General features: G+C 39.1%; 1 protein-coding gene across 1 annotated transcript in view; it reads left to right on the forward strand.

Annotated features, from left to right (window-relative positions):
* Nucleotides 1–21,880, forward strand: part of babam2 (BRISC and BRCA1 A complex member 2) — a 187,484-nt gene that overhangs the window by 57,956 nt on the left and 107,648 nt on the right. Inside the window, exon 6 of the mRNA XM_048596535.1 lies at nt 3,737–3,811. Coding sequence (XP_048452492.1) covers nt 3,737–3,811 — 75 coding nt within the window. The remainder of the gene's footprint in view (nt 1–3,736; nt 3,812–21,880) is intronic.

Consider the following 21,880-nt stretch of genomic DNA (forward strand, 5'->3'; position numbering starts at 1 on the left):
TCTGAGGAAGGGTCACCGGACCCGAAACGTTAACTCTGTTTTCTCCTCCACAGAGGCTGCCAGACCTGCCGAGCTTTTCCAGTAACTTTGTTTTTGTTCCTGATTTACAGCATCTGCAGTTCTTTTGGTTTTTACTACATACAATATTGATTCTGTAGGGGAGGCAGTAGCTTAATAGCAATATCACTGAACCCAGGACATGAGAGTCTGAGGACGTGTTTGAATCCCACCACGGCAGATGGGTGGATGCCTGGGTGGGATGCTGTTCAGTGGGTCGGTGCAGACTCGTGTGCCTACATCCCACAACAATTAGAGATGTGTAATAAATGCTGTGCCCAGCCAGTGATGCTCACATCCATGTTTTTATTATAAAAACTACTGGACATAAACTACTACATAGGAAGCATTAATTAGCTAACTTTCATGCTATTCCCATCGCACCTTGCTATAATGATTGGAGGTATAATAAATTCAGACACACTGTATTTCACTAATCTACCCAACAAAGCTTGAAAGAATTTACAGTCAAAATTTCTGAAAGACTAATGTTATACAATAAGTTTAGGTTTGTAATTGTTCTCTTACCACAGTGAAATCATGGGAAATAGGAATAAGGCATTGAGTTCCAAAGCAGAAACAATAATTCAAATTATGCCAAATTAGTTTGAATAAAATCAGGAGATCCTTTTAAACAATTGTTGGCAACATCTCTTATTTGAAGAATATTGATGATGCGATCCAAAGGTACAGGTTCTTAGCTTAAATAAATGAGTCCACCGTTCAGTAATTCAAGACTTGCCTTGAAACAAGGCTGTGATGAGGTGATATATATGGGATCCTGCTCAAAATTGTGGTTAGCACAGCATATTTTTTAGACAGTGGAACTCTCATTGGCAGTAACCCAGTAATAATAGTTATAATAACAGATTTCTCTTTTATAGTGCTGTACTGAATTTATTTCTATAATTTGAACATTTTGCTGCATTCTGCTGTACTTGGCAATCTGAAAACCCTGGCTATTTCATGGAAATACATTTATTGAAGTGCAGTTAATCATTAATTCATATTATTGCCAAAGCCATTTCAGATTGCTACACACTATAGTTACGGTTCTTTTTGGCACATCGAGAAATTATCTGTTTAGAATAACCCAACAATAACTTGTATTTATGTGGGATGTATAAAGGTCATAACTGTCACCAAATTTAGCAAAAGAGAAGCGAAGTAATGTTGAGGATGGCTAAGACATGAGGGTTTAAGGCTCAGTTTGGCCTCAGATAGACTCCAGGCATTGTGCTGTGCTCTTCAAAGAGGTGACCAGATAAAGAATGAATTTTGTGGTTTGGGTATGCAATTTTGTTTGGTGAGAGCAAAGTGGCTGTGATGGTTAGATAGAGGCGGAAATATTGGCCAGGACACTAGGACTTAGTTAGAAAGTTATTTATTTGTCTCTGGAATTTGGATTTGAAACCAACTTGAATTAAAGAGAACTCGTAATTTATGTGCTTTTCATTTTTCAAATACAGGTGAAATTGTATCAGAGAGCTAGATATAAACATTCAACTCGATTGTGTTAAGCAATATTTAGTGGGTGTCTCCAGTATTAGCTTGCAGTTTCTAAAACTAAAGGCTGAAATTTCGCTCAAATTGGTTGTGCAGAATCAGGAAAATTACTGACATCTCAAACCTGACCCACCAGAAACTTCAGCCTCAGTTGTAATTAAAAAGAATAGACAAAGATCAGTGCTTAGGTTCTTGTCCTTCTCACTTCCAGCATACTATCTAGAACCCATAGATGCCAATGCATGCACCTCATGCCTCCATCATCATCCCTCATATATTCCCTGCCAACTTATTCCCATGTACCCAAAATCTACTCCTAAATACTTGCAAGTACTTAATTCTTTCAAACAGTCAATTGCTTATAAAATTAAACATTTTGTATTCATAACCCTATATCACAAATAACTGATCCATTTATAATAACTTGGAACAGTTAATCAAACTGTGAACTTGCAGGGCTCTAATGATAATGATGGGAAACTAATCGATAACAATAGCACTAAGGCATCTGTAGAAATTGCAAGAGCCAATTCTTTTTCAGCTGAGATTTGCAGCAATCTGCATGTTTTTCAGATTTCAAAAGGTGGGGAATTCAAATGACTTCGTAGCTTGAAAGTTCCACCTGTTATGCACATTCATGTCTATTGTTAACAATACCAAAAGGATCAATGGCAGTAAATGTGAGGTGTTGCATTTTGGTAGGGCAAACCAGGGCAGGATTTATACAGTTAATGGAAGGGCCCTGTGGAGCGTTGCCGAACAAAGAGACCCGGCGGAACAGGTGCATAGTTCCTTGTAAGTGGAGTTGCAGGTAGATAGGGTGGTGAAGAAGGCATTTGGCATGCTTGCCTTCATTGGTCAGTGCATTGAGTATAAGAATTGGGATGTCATTTTGTACCTGTGTAGGATTTTGGTGACGGCACTTCTGGAATAATGCATACAATTCTGGTCACCCTTCCACAGGAAAGATGTTGTTAGGGTGCAGAAAAGATTTAAAAGGATGTTGCGAGGACTGGAGGGTTTGAGTTATAGGGAGAGGCTGAGTAGGCTGGGGCTTTTTTTCCCCGCAATGTCGGAGGCTGAGAGGTGACCCTGTACAGGTTTATAAAATCATGAGGGAGCATAGATAGGGTGAATAGCCAAGGTCTTTTTCCTAGGGTGAGAGTCCAAAACAAGAGGGCATAGGTTTAAGGTGAGAGGGGGGAAGATTTAAAAGGGACCCAATGGGCAGCTTTTTCACACAGAAGATGGTGCATGTATGGAACAAACTGCCGAAGGAGATAGAGGAGGCAGGTACAATTATAACATTTTAAAAGACATCAGGATGGGTTTAGAGGGATATGGGCCAAATGCTGGCAAGTGGGACTAGGTCAGATTGGGATGTCTACTTAATGTGAATGAGTTGGACCAAAGGGTCCATTTCCATCTTCTGACTCAATGGCTATGACACTTGACCTGAATAAAGAATTCCAGTTGGGTTAATTTTTTTTTTAATTTGTAAAGCCCATGGGTCAAGTTTCAGAAACATAGGTGACAAAATTGCTTCTGATTCTAGATAGCTGCACTTTTGGATGTGCTGCTACCTCTAAACCATGGATGTGTGAAATACGTTGTAGCCCCCAACTCTTCCCCTCCCCCACCAGTGAAAATAGTGAATGCGAGTTTGGGTCTGGATTTTGCGAACCGTTTTGGCCAAGGCATAGAACATGCCCCCTTTGCAAAACATTTTGGTCTAACTTTCTATTCAAATGTTCTGTTCGTATTTAGGGGTAGATGTGTATGTGGATTTCAAAAGTAAAAGAGATAAGCCATGAACATATTGAATGGCAGTATAGGCTGAATGTTGACTTCAGCTCCAATTTTGCATGTTTATATGAATGTTACTTGGAGGAGTTTAAAGTTTACATAAAAATAATCTGGATGTCTTTGATTTTAAATTGTAATTTAAAAAATTCCTAATGGTATTAAATAATTAGGAAAAGTCAACATTATTTATGTTTATGCATTTAAGTTGTTCATTGGGCTTTCCAAATGTTTGAAGTGAAAGTTGTAGTCTGATAAATCATTTAATAAAGTCGTATCCAATGTATGCATGGTTACATGATGCATGCTATAATATTTGCAGCCTTGCTTTGTACGATAGTGTAATTATTTTTTTCCTGTCCATTCACAGACTGGTGAATTTTCTGCCCGTTTCCTTTTGAAGCTCCCAGTGGATTTCAGCAACATACCAACATACCTTCTCAAGGTAAAGTTCCTCCACGTTGTTTATGACAAAATCAAGTTATGTTTAAAACTGATGCGACCATATGCTTTAGTTTTACATTTGATCAGTTCAAGCATCATTAGATAATTAAATAAAGTTGTTTTTTTTTCCAAGAAAATTTATTTTGGATAGATAATTGTTGAGTCTGGTACTGATTATTCATTGGTGTCCCACGTTTGTAGTAAAAGTTAACTGATTTGGTTGGGGATACGGAAAATCAAAGTGGAAAGAAAGTAAAGCCAATGAAGACAACAAAGAGGAAAGTGAAAGTAATAAAGAACAGATCAGAATATGAACAAAACATAAAAGAAGTAATATTGCTGAAATTAAAACTGATGAAGGTTGTGTGGTATGTAGATGGATGGATAAACAAAATCTTTCCAAATAAATGGGAAAATTAGAAGTAATAACTCTAGAGTCGTATGGTACAATAACAGTAGTGGGTTCCACCACAGCAGTGACATGTGGTAATATCTAAATATTGCATTCAGGACATCTGTATGGGAAAATATACAAAAGTGAGTATGTGTGGAGATGAAATAGGCAAGATTTGCTTATAGTTCAGAAAATTTTTAAAAAGAAACAGTAATTCCAACTGTTGCAAAGTAGAAGTTTTTAAAAGCCTGCTAATGTCTTTGACTACCTGCATTACCTTTCTAACAAACATATTGAATTTTGCTTGTCAAGAAGGAAAGAAGCAGAGCTGGGTTTAGTTTGTGAATATGAATTAGAAAGGATGGGTGATGTGGGAAAGAAAACAATTGGGAAAAATCAAACCATGGCTTAGTTGGGTTTAAAATCCCCGACTTTTTATTTAAAAAATGGAGGATAATGAAAAGTCAAAGTTCGAGGTACTGCTCTGGAAAAGGGTAGAGTTTGGATGGCTAAGTACATCTGACCTAACATAACTGGGCAAAACATTGATGCAAATGAATTAACAGTGGAAAATATTCAAATGTTCAAAGCAGAGTACCAATTTAATACATGACTAAAGATGAAAAATGTATCATGTGAACAGATGTTTATGATCGTGGCAGGAGATTGAAACTAAACTGAAAATTAAATGTCAGATAAATATTATGCAGAAGAAAATTGTGAGGAATGTAGGAAATGTAGCAAGGTGAAAATGGAGTTTTGGAGGGAGTGTAAGAGACTGATATGAAATCGGAAATTATAAGCCCTTTTAGAAGTAGAATAAACAGCAAAAAGAAGTTAAACAATGGTAGGCTGAGGGATGAGGATTCAGAATTTGGAAGATGAACGTTCAAAAACGCAATCAAAATTTAGCAGAATTAAATAGACAAGTCTCCAATCCTGATGTGCATGCCAGGCCTTTGAAGATAATCAGAGAGGAAGTAACAGTGAACTTGATCCACAATTTTTCAATGCTCACTTGAAATTCAAATTGTGAGAAGTGACTAGACGATGAAGGATAAAACAAAACAGCTTTAACAAAAAGGATAGAAGGGAATGCAGCATAGATTCACAACAATGATCCCAGTGATCAGAAACTTTTTACTGAAAGCAACATATTAGTGGGAACATTTCCCAATATTATCTGTATAATTTTACAGTTTTATTTATGAAGCATTTTGTTATATTGAACAGAGAAGAAATGTTTCTCCTGGTTAGGAAGTTGATGACAAGTAATCATCAGTTTAATGTTGACACTATAGGGAGACTCTTCTTCACACCAAGTTGTTCAGGATAGAAAGCAAATAGTTGATGATGGATAACATTTGAAGTCAATGAAGATACAGACAAAGGGTAGAGAGCTGGATTATGGAATAGTTTAGAATTGTACCAGCAAAGATTTGGCACTGACGCAATGGGCCATGGAGTTTATTTCTGTGCTTTAGGTCTCTATGGTTCAAAAATACATAGAAATATCAGCTATTGGTTTGAAAATTGTACAGAAGTGTTAAATAATCATCATTTTAACTAAAAGGCTATCAAGATTTTTGCTTGCTACTGCAGAAAGCCTTTGCAAGACTCTCAATTTATTCGAGATTTCTAGTTTCATTTTTTTCCGTTTGTCTGGCATGTCCGTACTTTAAGGTTTTACAGTGAAAACATGCATTTCCTGTATGTTATTTCACATTAGGGCTAAGGGGCTGTCTGTTCCAAACGAAGACGACCAAAGTATTAATAGATTGCCAATTTCATAGCACTCATCCACTGCCTATCAAGCAGCTCTGGAGCCAACTTGCATCTGACATTTTCGCCTACGTGTTACAATTGGTCTACTGCTGCTGCATCCTTATGCCCAAAGCCAGAAACCCTGAACTGTATTGTTTTCTTTTAGTTCTTTGGTATTTAGAGTTATGGAGTTTTACAGCACAGAAGGACGGCTTTCAGCCCATCGTGTCTTTGCCAGTCTTCAAGCATCAATATCCTGGTTTCCACCACTTGGCCCTTAGCCTTGAATGCTAAGTCAATTCAAGTTTTCATCTAAATATTTCTAAAATGTTGCGAAGGTTCCTGCCTCTACCACCCTTTTAGGCAGTGAACTCCAAACACCCTCTGGGTGAAAGAATGTTTCCTCACGTCGCCTCTAAATCTCCTGCCCCTTCCCTTAAATCTAAGCCCTTGGTTGTTGACCCATCAATTAAATGTAAAATCTTCTTCCTACCTCCCTGTTCAATGCCTCTCAGAATTTTGTACATTGCAGTTAACCTTCTCTGCTAGGAGGAAAACAACCCCAATCTACCAATTTTTTCTTCATAGCTGAAATGCTGCAGCCAGGAAACATCCTGTTGCATCTCCTCTGCGCCCTCACCAGAGCAATCATATCCTGACTGTTAGATAATAACATTTGCTGTATAAGACAAGATTTTGTTTACTTTTCATTAGTTTATGCACAGATGTTTGTATGCCTTGAAATGTTGTTTTATGAGAAGAGGGGAACCTGTTAATATCACGAGGTCATTAGGGTAAATTGATTAATTGACACGATTGATATAAAAAGTGGGTCTGAAGTGTAGAAGGAGTGGTAAGACTGTAGGTAAGAGGTCTTATGAAGCAGTGGTAGTGTCCTTACCTCTGGACCAGGAGGCCTAGGTTCAAATCCTGCTTGCCCCAGAGTTGTGTAATGACCACTCTGGACAGGTTGAATAGAAAATATATTAGATTGGTATTAATAATTTCTTCCCCAATATAAGATGTCTTTGATTCTTTCTCAGTGAATCCAATTTGACACTAATGTCTGTATTTTAATTCCAGAGTAGGATACAAGTAGCTAGATTACCTGGCTCTGCAAAACTGACTTGTGAGAACCTGTCTTGAACCACTGGAGTTTCATTCCAAGGAAGGTGCTGACCATTAATAGAAACACTATGGTGATAGCTGCAGGAACTGCTGGCTGCCAAAGGGGACTGATTAGGCCCACCTCAATGTTCAGAGTTGTAATAAAAAGAGTAAAGCAAAACAGTCCTCTAGCTCTCTTTCCCTCTCACACTCCCCATTCATGCCAACAATTACTACCTCATGGCCCCTCATACCCTCCCTGCCAACTTGTGTCAGAACAACAACTCTTCCTACATTGCTGCAAATTCCCAAGTCCTCATACTGTCTCTGTGCTCAGTCATGAGCAATTCTCCTTGTGAAGACTTAGTAAGACCAGCTTTCTTTATAAAAACTGAAAGAAGTGTGATGCTGTAAATCAGGAACAAAAAAATCAGAGTTAACATTTCGGGTCCGGTGACCCTTCCTCCGAACTGATGGCAGCTGGGAAAACGTCAGTTTATGTGCAGAAAATAGAACTGAGGAAGGGTCACCGGACCCGAAACATTAACTCTGATTTTTTTCTTCACAGATGCTGCCAGACCTGCTGAGCTTTTCCAGCAACTTCTGTTTTTGTTCCAGCTCTGTTTATGCTAGCTGAAATTCTAAAGAAATGCCAGCACTACTGGCTAGAGAAACCAGTTGGCTGTTTCTTTATATCCAAGACTTGAAAAAAGTTAACTTTTAACAGTAAATTATAATTTGATGCTAAACACTTCCATCTAGAAGGACAACGGCAGCAGACAAATGGGAGCACCACCACCTCCAAGTTCCTCTCCAAACCACTCACCATCCTGACTTGGAAATATATCGCCGTTCCTTTACTATCTCTGTGTCAAAATCCTGGAGTTCCCTTCCTAATGGGTCAACCTACAGCAGGAGGGCTGCAGCTGTTCAAGAAGGCAGCTCACCACCATGTTTTCAAGGGCAACTAGGGATGGACAATAAATCCTGGCCAGCCAGCGATGCCCATATCCCACAAACTAGACTAAATTCACCCCGTCAGCCTGTGTATGGCTGCACTCCGTAATGTTTTGCTCTCTTTGCTTGCCGATCTATTTTATTTATTGGAATTGGTTACATTGCTGTAGATATGATCTGATTAGAAGGCAAAAGTTTAACTATGACTTGAACTTTACTGTTTTGGCTGATCATTTTGGCATTTTATTTGGTATGTTGATTGCTATTCTACGATTGTACGTTTTGAATTCGAAGTATCCCAAAACTCCTAGAGGGAGCTATCACATATTCCAGAGATGTCTCAAAGAATGAATTACATACTAGTTACTTTGCTGCAGTCTTTTGCTTATTGCATTTGACCACACTATGTCATGTTTTTTGGTCTTCTGAGTTTCCCGTTATTTTCTAATATGTGCAGTATTTTATTTGTCTACATTAAATTTCATCTGTTGTTTGCAAATGAGTGAAATGATTTGACTTTGTATATCAACAGACTAGCAATAAAACACAGGAAAACCAAAGAACTTTTCAACAGTTTTATAGGTACATAGTTTATTCTACGGCCACACTCCAGTACATTTTGTTTGTACTAATTATCTCATTGTTTACTATGGTAAATAACAAAAGAGGTTATTTGAGTTCTCTCAGACTATTGTGTTGATCATATAATCCCTTGTCAAAGTTATGATTTCTTAAAAAAAAAGTAGAGTTTATGATATTAACTCGATTTTCAACATTTTTATAGGCATTCTTTCTTTGCTGTTGTCGCTCCTGTAGCTGAATCTAAAGTGACCTCTCTTGTTAATTAGCATCTGAATTTAAGATGCATATCTTGTTAAAAGTTTAACTGTTGTTAGTACTTTCAAAAGAAAAGAAAAATACCAGATCAAGGCATTTTTGTCCCAATGGAACTTGTGAGAAATACCCACTTGATGATTGTGAAATACAATTAAAGAGTCAACTCTCTGTAGTTTTTATTGTTTTCAGGCTGGGCTGGCCTGGTCACTAAAGATCTTGAAAGAGCAAGAATCTGCCAAATGTACATTAGCTAGCATGATTTTTGGCTTTTCTAAGAGTGAGTAAATCACAAAGGCTTAAATGACAGCGTCATAATTGTTATTTAAAAACGTTGATGGGAACCATGCTTAGAGTGGAATCTAGCCACATAACTCATTTCTGTCTCCTCTACAGTTGTAAATGTATTGTACCTCCCATAAGTTATTGTATCCATCAGCCATAATTGGAAATTATTACAAACTACTGTGGTTTGAAATGCCTTCTGAAAAATGCCATGCTGTTATTTACAAAAGTCATGCATATTACACAATATCAGTGTCTGTCCAGAAAAGCCTAGGAAATGTCTTGCAATAGTGAATTTAAACCATTGCAAATATAAAGTAGAGGAATTAGGTGTGACGTTTGACTTCAGAAATAGATGGTGTTAGAAAATTTCCAACTCTGTTTCATCATCATCATCGTCATCACTATTGTACCTTCATCATTCCTGCATCTTTGAGGTTAACTTGCAGTTAGTACTTATTCTTGTCAAGATTAGTAATTTCTGTTGACACAGATATGATACAGAGAGGATTTCCTTTGCACTGAGAGTAATGTTATTGTCATTGTCTTTGATAAGAATAGAACATAGAACAGTACAGCACAGCACAGTACAGGCCCTTCGGCCCACGATGTTGTGCCAAATTTTTACCCTAAACCTAAGGTCTATCTAACCTCCACCGCATATACTATCATCTATATGAAGTTTGTACTACCCTGATTATAGCTGGACGACCTTAAGTGGAGGCTGTTCTTCTCGCTCCCAAGGTTCCTACTCCTTATGCTAATGTTGTCTGTCGAGTGTCTGATTTGAGTTGTCCCTTTTAAAGAGTTTTCAGGTTTACAATTTTTCCTAATGAGCAACTGGAATCCTTGCCATGATGAAATTAGCTTAAACATTAGAGTACTTGCTTAGTACGCAAGAGGTAGTGGGATTTGTGCCCATTTTCTCCTTTCTGAGGGGTCTGACAGCATTGTGTTAGTATCCCTACCTCTAGTACAGGATATGTGTGCAAGTTGAGTCTGCCTCAGAACCGTTATTATGACATGTAGAAATGGGTTAATGTAAAAGCAAGGATACCTGCTGTCCATTTAGTTAACCCGGCCAAATTCCACTTCCGTTCACTAGCTAATAATTCTGACCGGAAAGTGAGAGGAAGATGTTTTGGAAAAATTCAGATTATCTATACTTTGGACAAATAGGCTACTTGTGGTTTCTATTTCAGTATTAACCTGACAAATTTGATTTGGAATTTTTTTTATTTGTTTTGGCAGTTTTGCTCAATTGTCAAAGCCACTGGGTCAAAATACTGGAATTCCCTCCCTGACGGTATTATGGGTCAATCCACAGCAGGTGGACTACAGTTCAAGAAGACAGCTCACCACCTTTTACGGGCAACTAGGGATGGGCAATAAATGCTATCCAGCCAGTGATGCCCACATTCCCACGAATGAATTAAAAAAGACATGAATGATTGGCCTTCTGGGATTTCATGTCTAAAGATTGTAGGTAAAGTGCGAATAAATGCTTTAGTGACCAAAATTTGGAAACATTTTCTTCCAATATTTTTCCCTCTGCAAAAGCTAGTGTACCTGATAAGTATGCAGGTTTCTTAATATCATCAGACCTTGGTTCATGTTACTAATTAATTTTTGTATCTCACTGCTGATGCATTCTTCAGTGTTGGAACATTGTTAGAAAATAGTCATCATGTCTTACTTAGTAGTAGGATAGTATTGGAACAACAGGTATACAGAAATGGGAAAATATGCCAATATTATTTCTATGCACTTCCATTGAAATCAGCCAAGTTAACAGATAAAACTAAGAAATTTCAAGTGCCATACTATTTCAGCACAAATTGAGTTTGCCATTTTTTTTTTGTGTTCATTTAATAAGTGTTGGCAAGAAGCCAGCCACATTCCTGTGTTAAATGAATCACCATTGCAAGTTTCCAGTAATTGTGCTCAGTTTTGAGCCAATTGAGGAGACTTTTTTTAATGTTCTTTTAGGCACAAAGGCTCTACTAGATACCTTTTTGAACAACTTTATTTTCAAGGTTATTAAGAAACTGACTAATAAATAATTCTATTCAACTGTGGTTTCACTTATTTAGTAGCTAGCTGCTCAATAGCTGGACTAGAGGCTGGTTAGAATTTTTTTGTGATAAATCCATTTCCAGTTGTATAAATAAAACAGCACATTACCACTTAAATGTATTTTTTTTTAGAAAAAGAGCTTATATTCTAAAGTAAATCCTGATTGTGTTGGTTCACAAAGATTTTCAGCAAAAGGACTAACACAATCATAGACTCATGATCACTAGTTGCATCTAAAGGTGTTTTCGAGCTATTTTCCTGCATGCAAGAACATAGATTTAGTCCCAGTAAAAATATTTCTTTTTGTTTTCTATCAAGTTAATCAGCAAGCTTTGGCTGCCAGAATTTCAATGGTATTTTTAAAATTTCTGTTTCTATTTATGTTGAAGATCCTGGCACATAAATGAAGGACAGCATTCATCTAGGACTGTTTAATCACAGTTAGGCATCTGGTTGGGGTACATGCCTTTGCAGTCTTGGGATTGGGTCATAGTCAGTCCTGTGACTGAGTAGTGGCCAGTCCAGGAGGTAGGGCTAATGCAAGTGGGGAGATGTACAGCTGTCAGATAAGGATCTTGGCACTTCCTGTCTGAGGCTGTTCAGTTAGGTTGCTCGAGGGTGAACCAAGATCATTCCATTGAGTCCACCCACAAAAACTAAGAAAGGGTGGGTGGAGAAGGGGGAGAAATCAAGGGTGCTGTTGCCATGGAAGAAAACTTGGCAAGTTATTCTTGGCAGTTGGGGATTGGATGGAAGGAAGTATGGCAGTTGTGAAGGGGGAGGGTGGGCAACATTAGCTGAGAGAGGTAAAACATGGGTGGGAATGGTATCATCCTGGAGTGAGCTTTGTCCACGGTCAGGACAACTCTGACTTTGAGGGTAGGGAGGCGACGAGGTATGAGCACACCTAGAGCCGACACATTGCATGTCAGAGGCTGAGGGAGAAAGGTGGGCAGGTGAAGGCTCGCAAAAAACTTTGGGTGGGGACTTGGGTAAGATATGCAGCTGATGAAATTTGCAAGAAGGATTATCAGAAAGGGGATTAAGATGTTTTGGGGGCTTATTTGTGGAGGCTGTAAACTATTAGCTGAAGAGCATTTAGAACAAAGGAAGAACAAAGAACTTTACAGCACAGGAACAGGCCCTTTGGCCCATCAAGACTGTATCAATACATGATGCCTTTACACAGTCTGTATCCCTCTGTATCCTGCCTACTCATTTATCTCAAGATGCCTCTTAAACATTACTACTGAGTCTGCTTCGACCTCTGGCAGCGCATTCCAGGCACTTGCTACCCGCTGTGTGAGGAATAAAAACTTGCCTCTCGCATCTCCTTTAAATGTACCCCCTTTTACCTTAAACCTATATACCCTAGTAATTGATATTTCTCTCCTACAGAAAAGACTCCTGACTATCCATTTTATCCAAACCTCTCATAATTTCGTAAACTTCCAGCAGGTCACCCCTCATCCTTCAACATTAAAATGAAATCAAACCAAGTTTGTCCAAATAAAAACTGAAAGAACTGCAGATGCTGTAAATTGGAAACAAAAACAGACATTGCTGGAAAAGCTGCACAGGTCCTGCAGTATCTGTGGAGAGAAATCAGAGTTAATGTTTCTAGCTGAGTGTCCCTTCCTCAGAGTTAATGGTAGCTAGGAAAATGTTGGTTTATATGTAGAAGATACAGTGGGGGAGGGAGTAAGGAGTATATGATAGGTGGAGATAGAGCCCAAAGAGAGAGAAAAACCGGTGGCCAGACAAAGAAGTGGATAATGATTTGGCTAGGAGGGTGAATAGCTATTAATGGGGACTGTTTAGTGGCTAACAATGACTTCTATGTAATAGCGGACTATGTGTTTGGAGTTGGGGTAAGGTAATGGGAGACTCCAGCCCTAAAGTTGTTGAACTGTTAGTTGAGTCCAGGAGGCTGCAGGGTCCCCACGTGGAAACCTGGGAATACCAGGCCTTATTATCACAGTCTACTATTACACACAACCCATTGTTAGTCACTAACAGACCCCATGAGTAGCTATTAGCCTTCCTAGCCAGATCGTTATCCACTCCTTCGTCTGTCTAACTGTTCTTCTCTCTCCCTGCGCTCTGTCCCCACCTATCATTTACTCCTTACCCCCTGCTCCCACCCTATCTTCTACATATAAACCAATATTTTCCTAGCTACCATCAGTTCTGAGGAAAGGTCACTCGACCTGAAACATTAACGCTGATTTCTGTCCACAGATGATGGCGGACCTCCTGAGCTTTTCCAGCAGTTTCTGTTGTCTTTTCAAGTTTGTACAATCTTTCCTCGTAGCTGATACCCTCCAAACCAAGCAACCTTCTATTAAACCTTTTAAATACCCTCTCCAAAGCCTTCACATTCTTCTGGTAATGTGGTGATCAGAACTGTACATAAGTTTCCAAATGTGGACTTAACTCAAATTCTACACAGCAGCAACATAACTTGCCGATTTTCATACTCCATGCCTGACCGATGAAGGCAAGCATACCATATGCCTTTTGACCTCCTTATCCACTTGTGTTGCCTATTTCAGGGAACTATAGATTTGTATGCCTTTTTCTCTCTGTATGTTGATGCTGCTAAGGGTTTTGCCATTTACTGTGAACTTGCCTCTTGCAATAAACCTTCCAAAATGCATCACCTTGGACTCGTGCCGATTAATGGGGAGGCAATGGCCAGTAGTATAATCACTGGACTGTTAATCCAGAGACCCAGATATTGTTCTGGGAACCAGGGTTTGAATCCCACCACGGCAGATGGTGGAATTTGAAATCAATAAATATCTGGAATTAAGAATCTAATGATGACCATGATGGCCAATTGTCCAGAAAACCCATCTGGTTCACTAATGTCCTTTAGGGAAGGAAACTGCCATTCTTACCTGGTCTGGCCTACATGTGACTCCAGACCTACAGCAATGTGGTTGACTCTGAACAATGGGCAATAAATGCCGCTTAGCCAGCGATGCCCTCGTCCTGTTAATGAATAAATTTTAAAAAACTGCATCTGCCATTTCTCTGTCCAAGTCTCCAGCCCATCTATATCCTGCTGTGTTTTCAGAGCAATCCTTCTCACTTCGCAGCTCCCCTAAACTTTGTCGTCTGTAAACTTACTAATCAGGCCACCTATGTTGTCCTCCAAAGCAGATGTATGTATATATATATATGTGTGTGTGTGTGTACATATATTATGTATATATCAAACAATAGGAACCCACTGGTCACAGGTCTCCAGTCAATAAAACACTCTTTCACTGCTACTCTGCCTTCTACGACTAAATCAATTCTGTGTCCACTTACTGCTGCTTTCCATCATGCTGGAAATTGAAAGTGTGCAATGAGGAACAAAATTAGCTGCAAGCTAATTTGGAGTGGGCAATTTAAGTGACTCCTTCTGTGAGTGAAAGGCCTGCAACGATGTATGACCATTTAAAGGGAAACAACATGATACAGACCCATTACATTGTACACGACGCAGATCTGTGGGGTCCCTAAACCCTGACTATCCTCCTGCATTAGGCCCCTGTTTGCTGTGCACCTCCCTGCTCTGGACATCACTGACGAACTCATTCACAACAATTTTGAACACAGAGGGCAGACAAAGAATAGGGGTTTTGTGGCATGATGGAGCAATGATGCCAGCAGGACACACACTGCCCTGTGTACACTTTATTCCTCTTGTTTTCACGTACTGCAGCAGGCTGACAACACAGACCTCAGTCGGAGTGCATCCTATGTGGCCTTGAAGTTATGCATCACACTGATGTAATTACATTTGGGACTACACAGAGAAACAAACAACCAGATTTAAGGTCAGAACAATGCAATTTATTGAAATGTATCGAATAATCTACAGTACATTGTCACCTATGCCACCAAATGCCTTCAGTGAGCTTTCTTCTTCCTCTTCCTCCCATCATGTCTTTGTGTAGTCTGGATTCCACAGCAGTTGTGGAGGAGCCTGCTCAGCATTGGAGCCTATTGGCCCTGGAGAATGGTTGGCCAACCCTGGACATTTTCGTTTGGCGAACTTGGGACAGACATTGCAAGGGACGTCTTGCCAGATGTGTTGGACTCTTCTTGGCATAAAATTCCAAGGATCAGAGGGAGCTTAGCTTAGTCAACTCTGGAGGGTCCTGAGTGTAGATTTCTGCGTGTAGTTCCTACTGTAGTTGGATCCCTCCTTGAGCCACCCTACCTCCTTGGAAGGAAAAGGAATCTTTCACCCCAACACTGCACTCCTGACCTCTGAGCCAAAGATAGTAACCTGGATTTATGGATTTGGATGATCAAACCAAAGGAAAGTGCCTGATGTGAAGCAATGAGCATTGATGTTGAGGCTTACAACCTTGATATTACTGAATTTGTTGTAATTCTGCGTATGCTTCGGTTTCATATATTTTGAACAGGAAAATGGCACAGAAGAACCAAAGTTTGTAACTGTGCCAGGAATAATGGATTAACTGAATGGTGAGCATTGTAAAATTTTGCATAATACTCGTAGATTCATAAAGGATGGCAGTTCATATGACTGCTAATTTCAGCCTTCATTACAACCAATGAATAAAAGAAATCCAATTTGTTTTGCGCAACAATCATTTTGTAACAGAAATGTTAGGAATCATTGTAACAAAATACAACGGATTGTGGTAAGGAATGGCTAAAAGGGTTCAACTGATTCTGTCCAATATTGAGCATTGTGGCAGACACTATGCTGAATCAGACAGAATGCAATATGGGCTGATCATGGAAAAACATTAAACATGCTCCTATTTATAGTCAGTTGTAGAAAATAGAATTTTCCAAGCTTTGTTTATGAATTTTGCTCTGAAATAGTGCTTGTAGTGATTCAGGGTTCCAGTTGTGGTTTATATTTTAATGATTTTTGCAACAGCATGTTATGGACTAGAACTGTCTGACTAGCATGGTTGTGAGGAATCCTGCCAAACTGCTATGTGTTTTTTTTTAAGTTATATGTTTCTGAATATTTCATTGAAAAATTCAGCATAAACTGGCAATGCCTGTGAAGAATAGTTTTGCCCAGACATGGTTTGCTTTTGGGATTGTTGTCATAGACCTTAAGTGCACAGACATTATTAGTACCCTTGTCTAGACATGAGATCAGTTACCTCTGTGGTCATGACCTCAGTCATTCTTCAAAAAACACACTGTTTTCAAAGGTGCATATGATTAAAGAACGCAATACCCAAAATGTTGGGAGAGTGCAACAAATGTAGAAGGTAATACACAGATTGAAGTGTGTCTGAGACAGTGTTGATTTCAAAATTAAGATGCATTTTACCATTGTTAATACAAATTAGCAGTTTGGTTCAGTTATCACTTGAGATCAACTCACAGATTTTCATTTGTGCTACTGCTGGACCTTAGGTGCAGAAGGACATGTGAATTTTACCATGCACATAAATGAATGTGGAAAACTTGGGGTAAGAAAAAGATCAATTGGACTGTTGAGTCAAGGTCATTTGAATTAATTTGTAATTAATTGCCTAACATGATCTTTAATGTTCCCCATCCACACTAGCCATGTAATGTCCAGAGGAATGCAAAAAAGACTACGCCAAATTAGTTAATAAAAGTTATTTTCTTAACTCTAAAGATGACTGCTTTAGAATTGTGTAACATCATTGATCACACAGTATGGCAATAAACATTCGACCTCTTTTGTATACAGGATTGTGGGTCTTCACTATTTGGAATGAATTCAACTTGTAATGAATCCAAGTTCACTGCATGAGCTAGCAACTTCTTCTAAAAGCCTATGACTATTTGCAAAATAAAACTTTCTGACACCGAAACTAGTTCTACTTGGAACAAATGTAACTTTAGGTAGCATGGACATTATCTGCCAGACTTGAGCCCTTTTCCTACCTCATTTAATTTTCTTTTTCTCCTTGAGTACAAGTGCAGTGTCATTCCCAAACTTGTGGAGTGTACACTCTCCATTGCCATCATCTAGGTTATTGATTGTGACAGTTAGTGGTCCCAGCAATGATTCTTATATGAACAAAAACAAAGTTGCTGGAAAAGCTTAGCAGGTCTGGCAGCATCTGTGAAGGAAAAAACAGAGTTAATGTTTTGGGTCCAGTGACACTTCCTCAGAGGAAGGGTCTGAGGAAGGGTCACCGGACCCGAAATGTTAACTCTTTTTTTCCTTCACTGATGCTGCCAGACCTGTTGCGCTTTTCCAGCAACTTTGTTTTTGTTCCTGATTTACAACATCCGCAGTTCTATCGGTTAATGATTCTTGTATGATTTGACTAATAGATGGTGATCAAGCAGAACCATTAACAAGACCCATCCACCGACCAAGTGCAGCCAGTGTCTTTCCTCTAATCTTATAAAGCTGTCGAATAGGAGTAAGAAATTGTCATGCGTACTCTTTGACATTTTCTGGGAAGTTACTTTTTCATTCTCACTGATTCATTTATTAGGCGTTGCAGAATATAGTAACATTACCTTCTGAGATAGCAAGAACTGCAGTTGCTGGAGTCAAGAGACAACACAGTGTGAAGCTGGAGGAGCACATCAGGCCAGGCAGCATAGGAAGAGCAGGAAAGTTGATGTTGCGGGTCAGGACCCTTCTTCAGAAAATTCTCTGAAGAAGGGTCCTGACCCAAAACAACAACATTACCTTCTGTATGTCTTGAGTATTTCAGTTCTCATCGAAGTAAAATTAGAAGAATTTGTCAACATACCCAGTAATTATTAGCAGTCCATGAATGTGATCAGCCCGAGCAATGACTGACTGGCCAAGTCCTTGGACTGTGTACAGACTATGCCAGCAACTGACAGCATTGCCACTCCTGCATGCTCCCCCCCCCCCCCCCCGCTACCTCTTGACTGGACTGAGAATTAGTCCCTATCCACTTTGTAAGCCGAGTGTTTGCCGCAGCAGCTGGCAGTGCAGAAAGTGTCACATTGTCACTTCGTTTTTGTACCTCAAGATATCCCCTCTATGGTATGGCATGGCATGGCGAGGCATGCATGCTTCAAGGATGGAGGTAGATGTTAAGTAAGCGAGCTAGGAGAGCAAGCATGCAACCCTGAGATGCAGCCTGATCCAAACTATGAGCTAGGTAACTATCCTAGCATTAGCCTTTCAATGCATGTTGCTGGTGTGCCCTCCAATACAGGTCTGTATTCCTAAATAGTCTTGCTTTTCTTTTATACGGGAAGTGCAATGAGGATCCTGAGTAATTGGCAAATATTAGATGCCAATGTCTATGAACGAGGGTCTAAGCAGCTGGCACCTTGAGATGCTTTTATATGCTGAGCAGCATGGAAGCTCTTCACAGATAGAAGCAAGCTGGAGTTGTCAGTTATTCACTTTGAGTCAATGGACAACTCGCCACTCCCGAGATTGACTCTCACCGTGACAAGCCAGAATGTGCTTAAAAGATACATTGAGTTATTCCTGATCTCACAATAGGCTTTGCTGGATTAATCATGTGAATCCACCTCCTTACACATAGCCCTCATCATTAAGACCCCTTTAGGATTCTGCCAAATGTTTCTTTTATTTTCTCTCAACGAAAGCAATTTTTGCTTGCTGAAATTATGAAATGAAAACAGAAAGTACTGGAAGTAATCAGATCATCTTGCTATGGAGAGACTGAGTTAAGGTTTCAGGTTGATGACCTTTCATCAGAACAGTATGCAGCCTTGTAAAACTGAATTTCTGTTTTACATAGTGCAATTGATTAATGATGAACAGCAACTGAATCCAAACTTATGTAAGGGGAGTACAATGTTTGATGGACATTTTCCCTATATTGAAACAAATAGAAATTCCCAATTAACACTTGTAGTCTGCAGAATTATGAGCTGTCTTACTAACCAGACCTCTGTTTTCAAAAGCTATGAACTAACGAAGTGCACCTCCCTTTACATTAATCTGGACTTAAATTCTCTTAAGTACCATAGGGTTATAAAATTGACTTGAGAATCTTTTAAATGCAGGGCTTTTTTTTGACTGTATAATTTACTGGTCTGAGAATAGTTACAGGTCACTGCTTTTTACTTACTTTGGGACTTCTGGTGCAAACTGCTATACCAATTAACAATTTATTACAATATATTTGATATTAATATGTAATCTATATAAGTAGGGTCAGTATATAAACACATTGTATTGCGTGACTTATTTTGTTGCATAGCTAGTTGCTTCAATTAGTGGGAGTGAGATTGCACTGCTGTAAACATTGAGTAAGAGCATTGGAATGTCAGTGCTATATAATAATTGCAGGTTATTGCATCATGATGAATGTTTTTCAGACTCTAGTTTTGCCTAGTTCTGCAAAACAAGTATTGCATCTGGACCTTGAAACTCTTCTGTTGCTATCCCACTTTTCCTGTAAATATTTTGATCTATACAAACACATTTAAAATGAATAGTAAGCAGAGCAAATTCAGTGGTTCATACATAAATTCTCTCTACTCTTTTTCCCTTTTATTTATTAAAATAAACAAGTTGAATGTGTTTATTAAAAATATTTTATTGCTATTTGGGGGCAGCACAGTGGCTCAGTGGTTAGCGCCGCTGCCTCTGAGCACCAGGGACCTGGGTTCAATAACAGCCTCTGGTGACTGTGGAGTTTGCACATTCTCCTATGTCTGCATGGGTTTCTTCTGGGTGTTCCAGTTTCCTCCCACAGTCCAAAGATGTGCAGGTTAGGTGGATTGGCCATGGGAAATTGCTCATTGTTCCATGGATGCAAGCTAGGTGAATTAGCCATGGGAAATGCTGGGTTAAAGGGATAGGGTAGGGGGTTGGGTCTAGTTGGGATGCTCATCGGAGGGTTTCTGTGAACTCAATGGGCTAAATGGCCTGCTTCCACACTGTAGGAATTCTATGATTCAAACAAAGTTCCTCATCCTCAAGTGAATTTTTTAGGTTAATTATCATTAGCCTGGGCACCACAAAGAAAATAGTAGTAAAAGCATATCAAAGAGCTTGCTGGGCCCATATATGTACGAGATTAACAAAGAGGTATACAGAAACCTGCACTAATCAGAAGTAGAATGAGCTTTACAAAGCTTGTTTGAAGTTGTGTCTAGAAGAAATTAAGTAGATGTTAAAAGTGTAATTAGATGTGAGAGTAGCTATAAGTGCTAGAATGTCTTCTGTTACTGTAACTGCAAGATGGTAGACAGGATTTGCTACTTCAATCCTTGCTGTATCTTTTCTGTCAACTTGACTAGGTGGGCACCATCATGTTGTACAATTCCAACAGTATAACATTGAACTGTCAGCCTTTCATTATTTGCTTAAATTCTAACTCAAGACAACTTCTGATTCAGAGAGTGCTGCCAACTGAGTCAAGTTGACACCTGAGAATCCTGCAGGTCAAGTCTGCTTCCTGGTAGTGATGTTGTGAAGAATGGCAATCTGTTTAAAACTTTTTTCATCATGAACAGTATGGTTTACTCCTGCAAATATAAACTGAAAATGCTGTGAACGCTCAGGTTTGGTAGTGTCTGTGGAGAAAGAAACAGTCAATACTTCAAGTTGTGACCTTTCATCACAACTTGGTCTACTGCTGCTAGCAAGAAACCATCTTCATTTTTTTGTGGGGGGAGGTGAGACTGGTCTTCTGATTTGAATATTGATGCCACAACAAAAGTAAATGTGTGTTAGAGACTGCACCATTATGTCCATTTGGTCTACACAACTTAATGCATTGTGGGAAATATACAGTTAACTCACCTAATTTTTCTGTGTTTGCTTTGTTTCAAATTTTTTTTAAATCTGCATCAAAAGCAGGAAAGTATTTCTGTCGTTCTGTCAGCAATGCCAGGGAATCTTGAAGGTATAGCACTAAGACCTAAGAAACTGATTAAGTACAAGAGAATTAAAATTTTACTTTGGGCAGTTCCTTGAGTTCCAAAATAAAGTCCTGAATGGCTGAAGTGATATGAGAGTTGGTCTAAAAGCAGCCATGATGATATGATGTGACTGGTGGTTTGTCATTGCTGACTTGCTTGGATGGAGCCTGAAAGAGGATGTTGTCCATGGCGCATGTAGAGACTTTGCAACAAAGACAGAGTTGGATTAGGTCCAAAGAAGCAAGTGGCAAATTGCTGATATAACAAGGTGTAGAGCTGGATGAACACAGCAGGCCGAGCAGGAAAGATGACGTTTCGGGTCAAGACCGTTCTTAGTGGCAAATTGCTGCTGCCTTGTTACTGTTCTTAGGAATTGGTGCTGCCCAGTTTCTCTATATCATATAACTGTTTAGAAACGAGTCAAGTTTAGCTAATAACAAGATGCAAATGCATGGAAATAAACTGATCACCACTCTTCAGTAAGATTCTGATCTCTTGTTAAAAAGCAGAAGGAAAATTGGACATTCCTTTCCCACAACTTGTATCTTTATAACTTGTCCCTATTACCCACTGTGCTCATGGGAACATAACGTTCTGCCCAGTATCCAAAATTAATTTCAGCAAAATCTGGTACAAAGACTAAAGCAAGAACTGATTAGTTTTTGGCAAAGATGTGGTTACAGATGCTGGAATGATTCAAAGTATGCATTAACATTGGAAGATGGCGCTTACTGTGTTTTGTTTACAGTGTGTGCATGTTTAGAAATTTTCACAGCCATCACATTG

The sequence above is a fragment of the Rhincodon typus genome, chromosome 5 (assembly GCF_021869965.1).
Source record: "Rhincodon typus isolate 14 chromosome 5, sRhiTyp1.1, whole genome shotgun sequence".
In the NCBI taxonomy this organism is placed as follows: Eukaryota; Metazoa; Chordata; class Chondrichthyes; order Orectolobiformes; family Rhincodontidae; genus Rhincodon; species Rhincodon typus.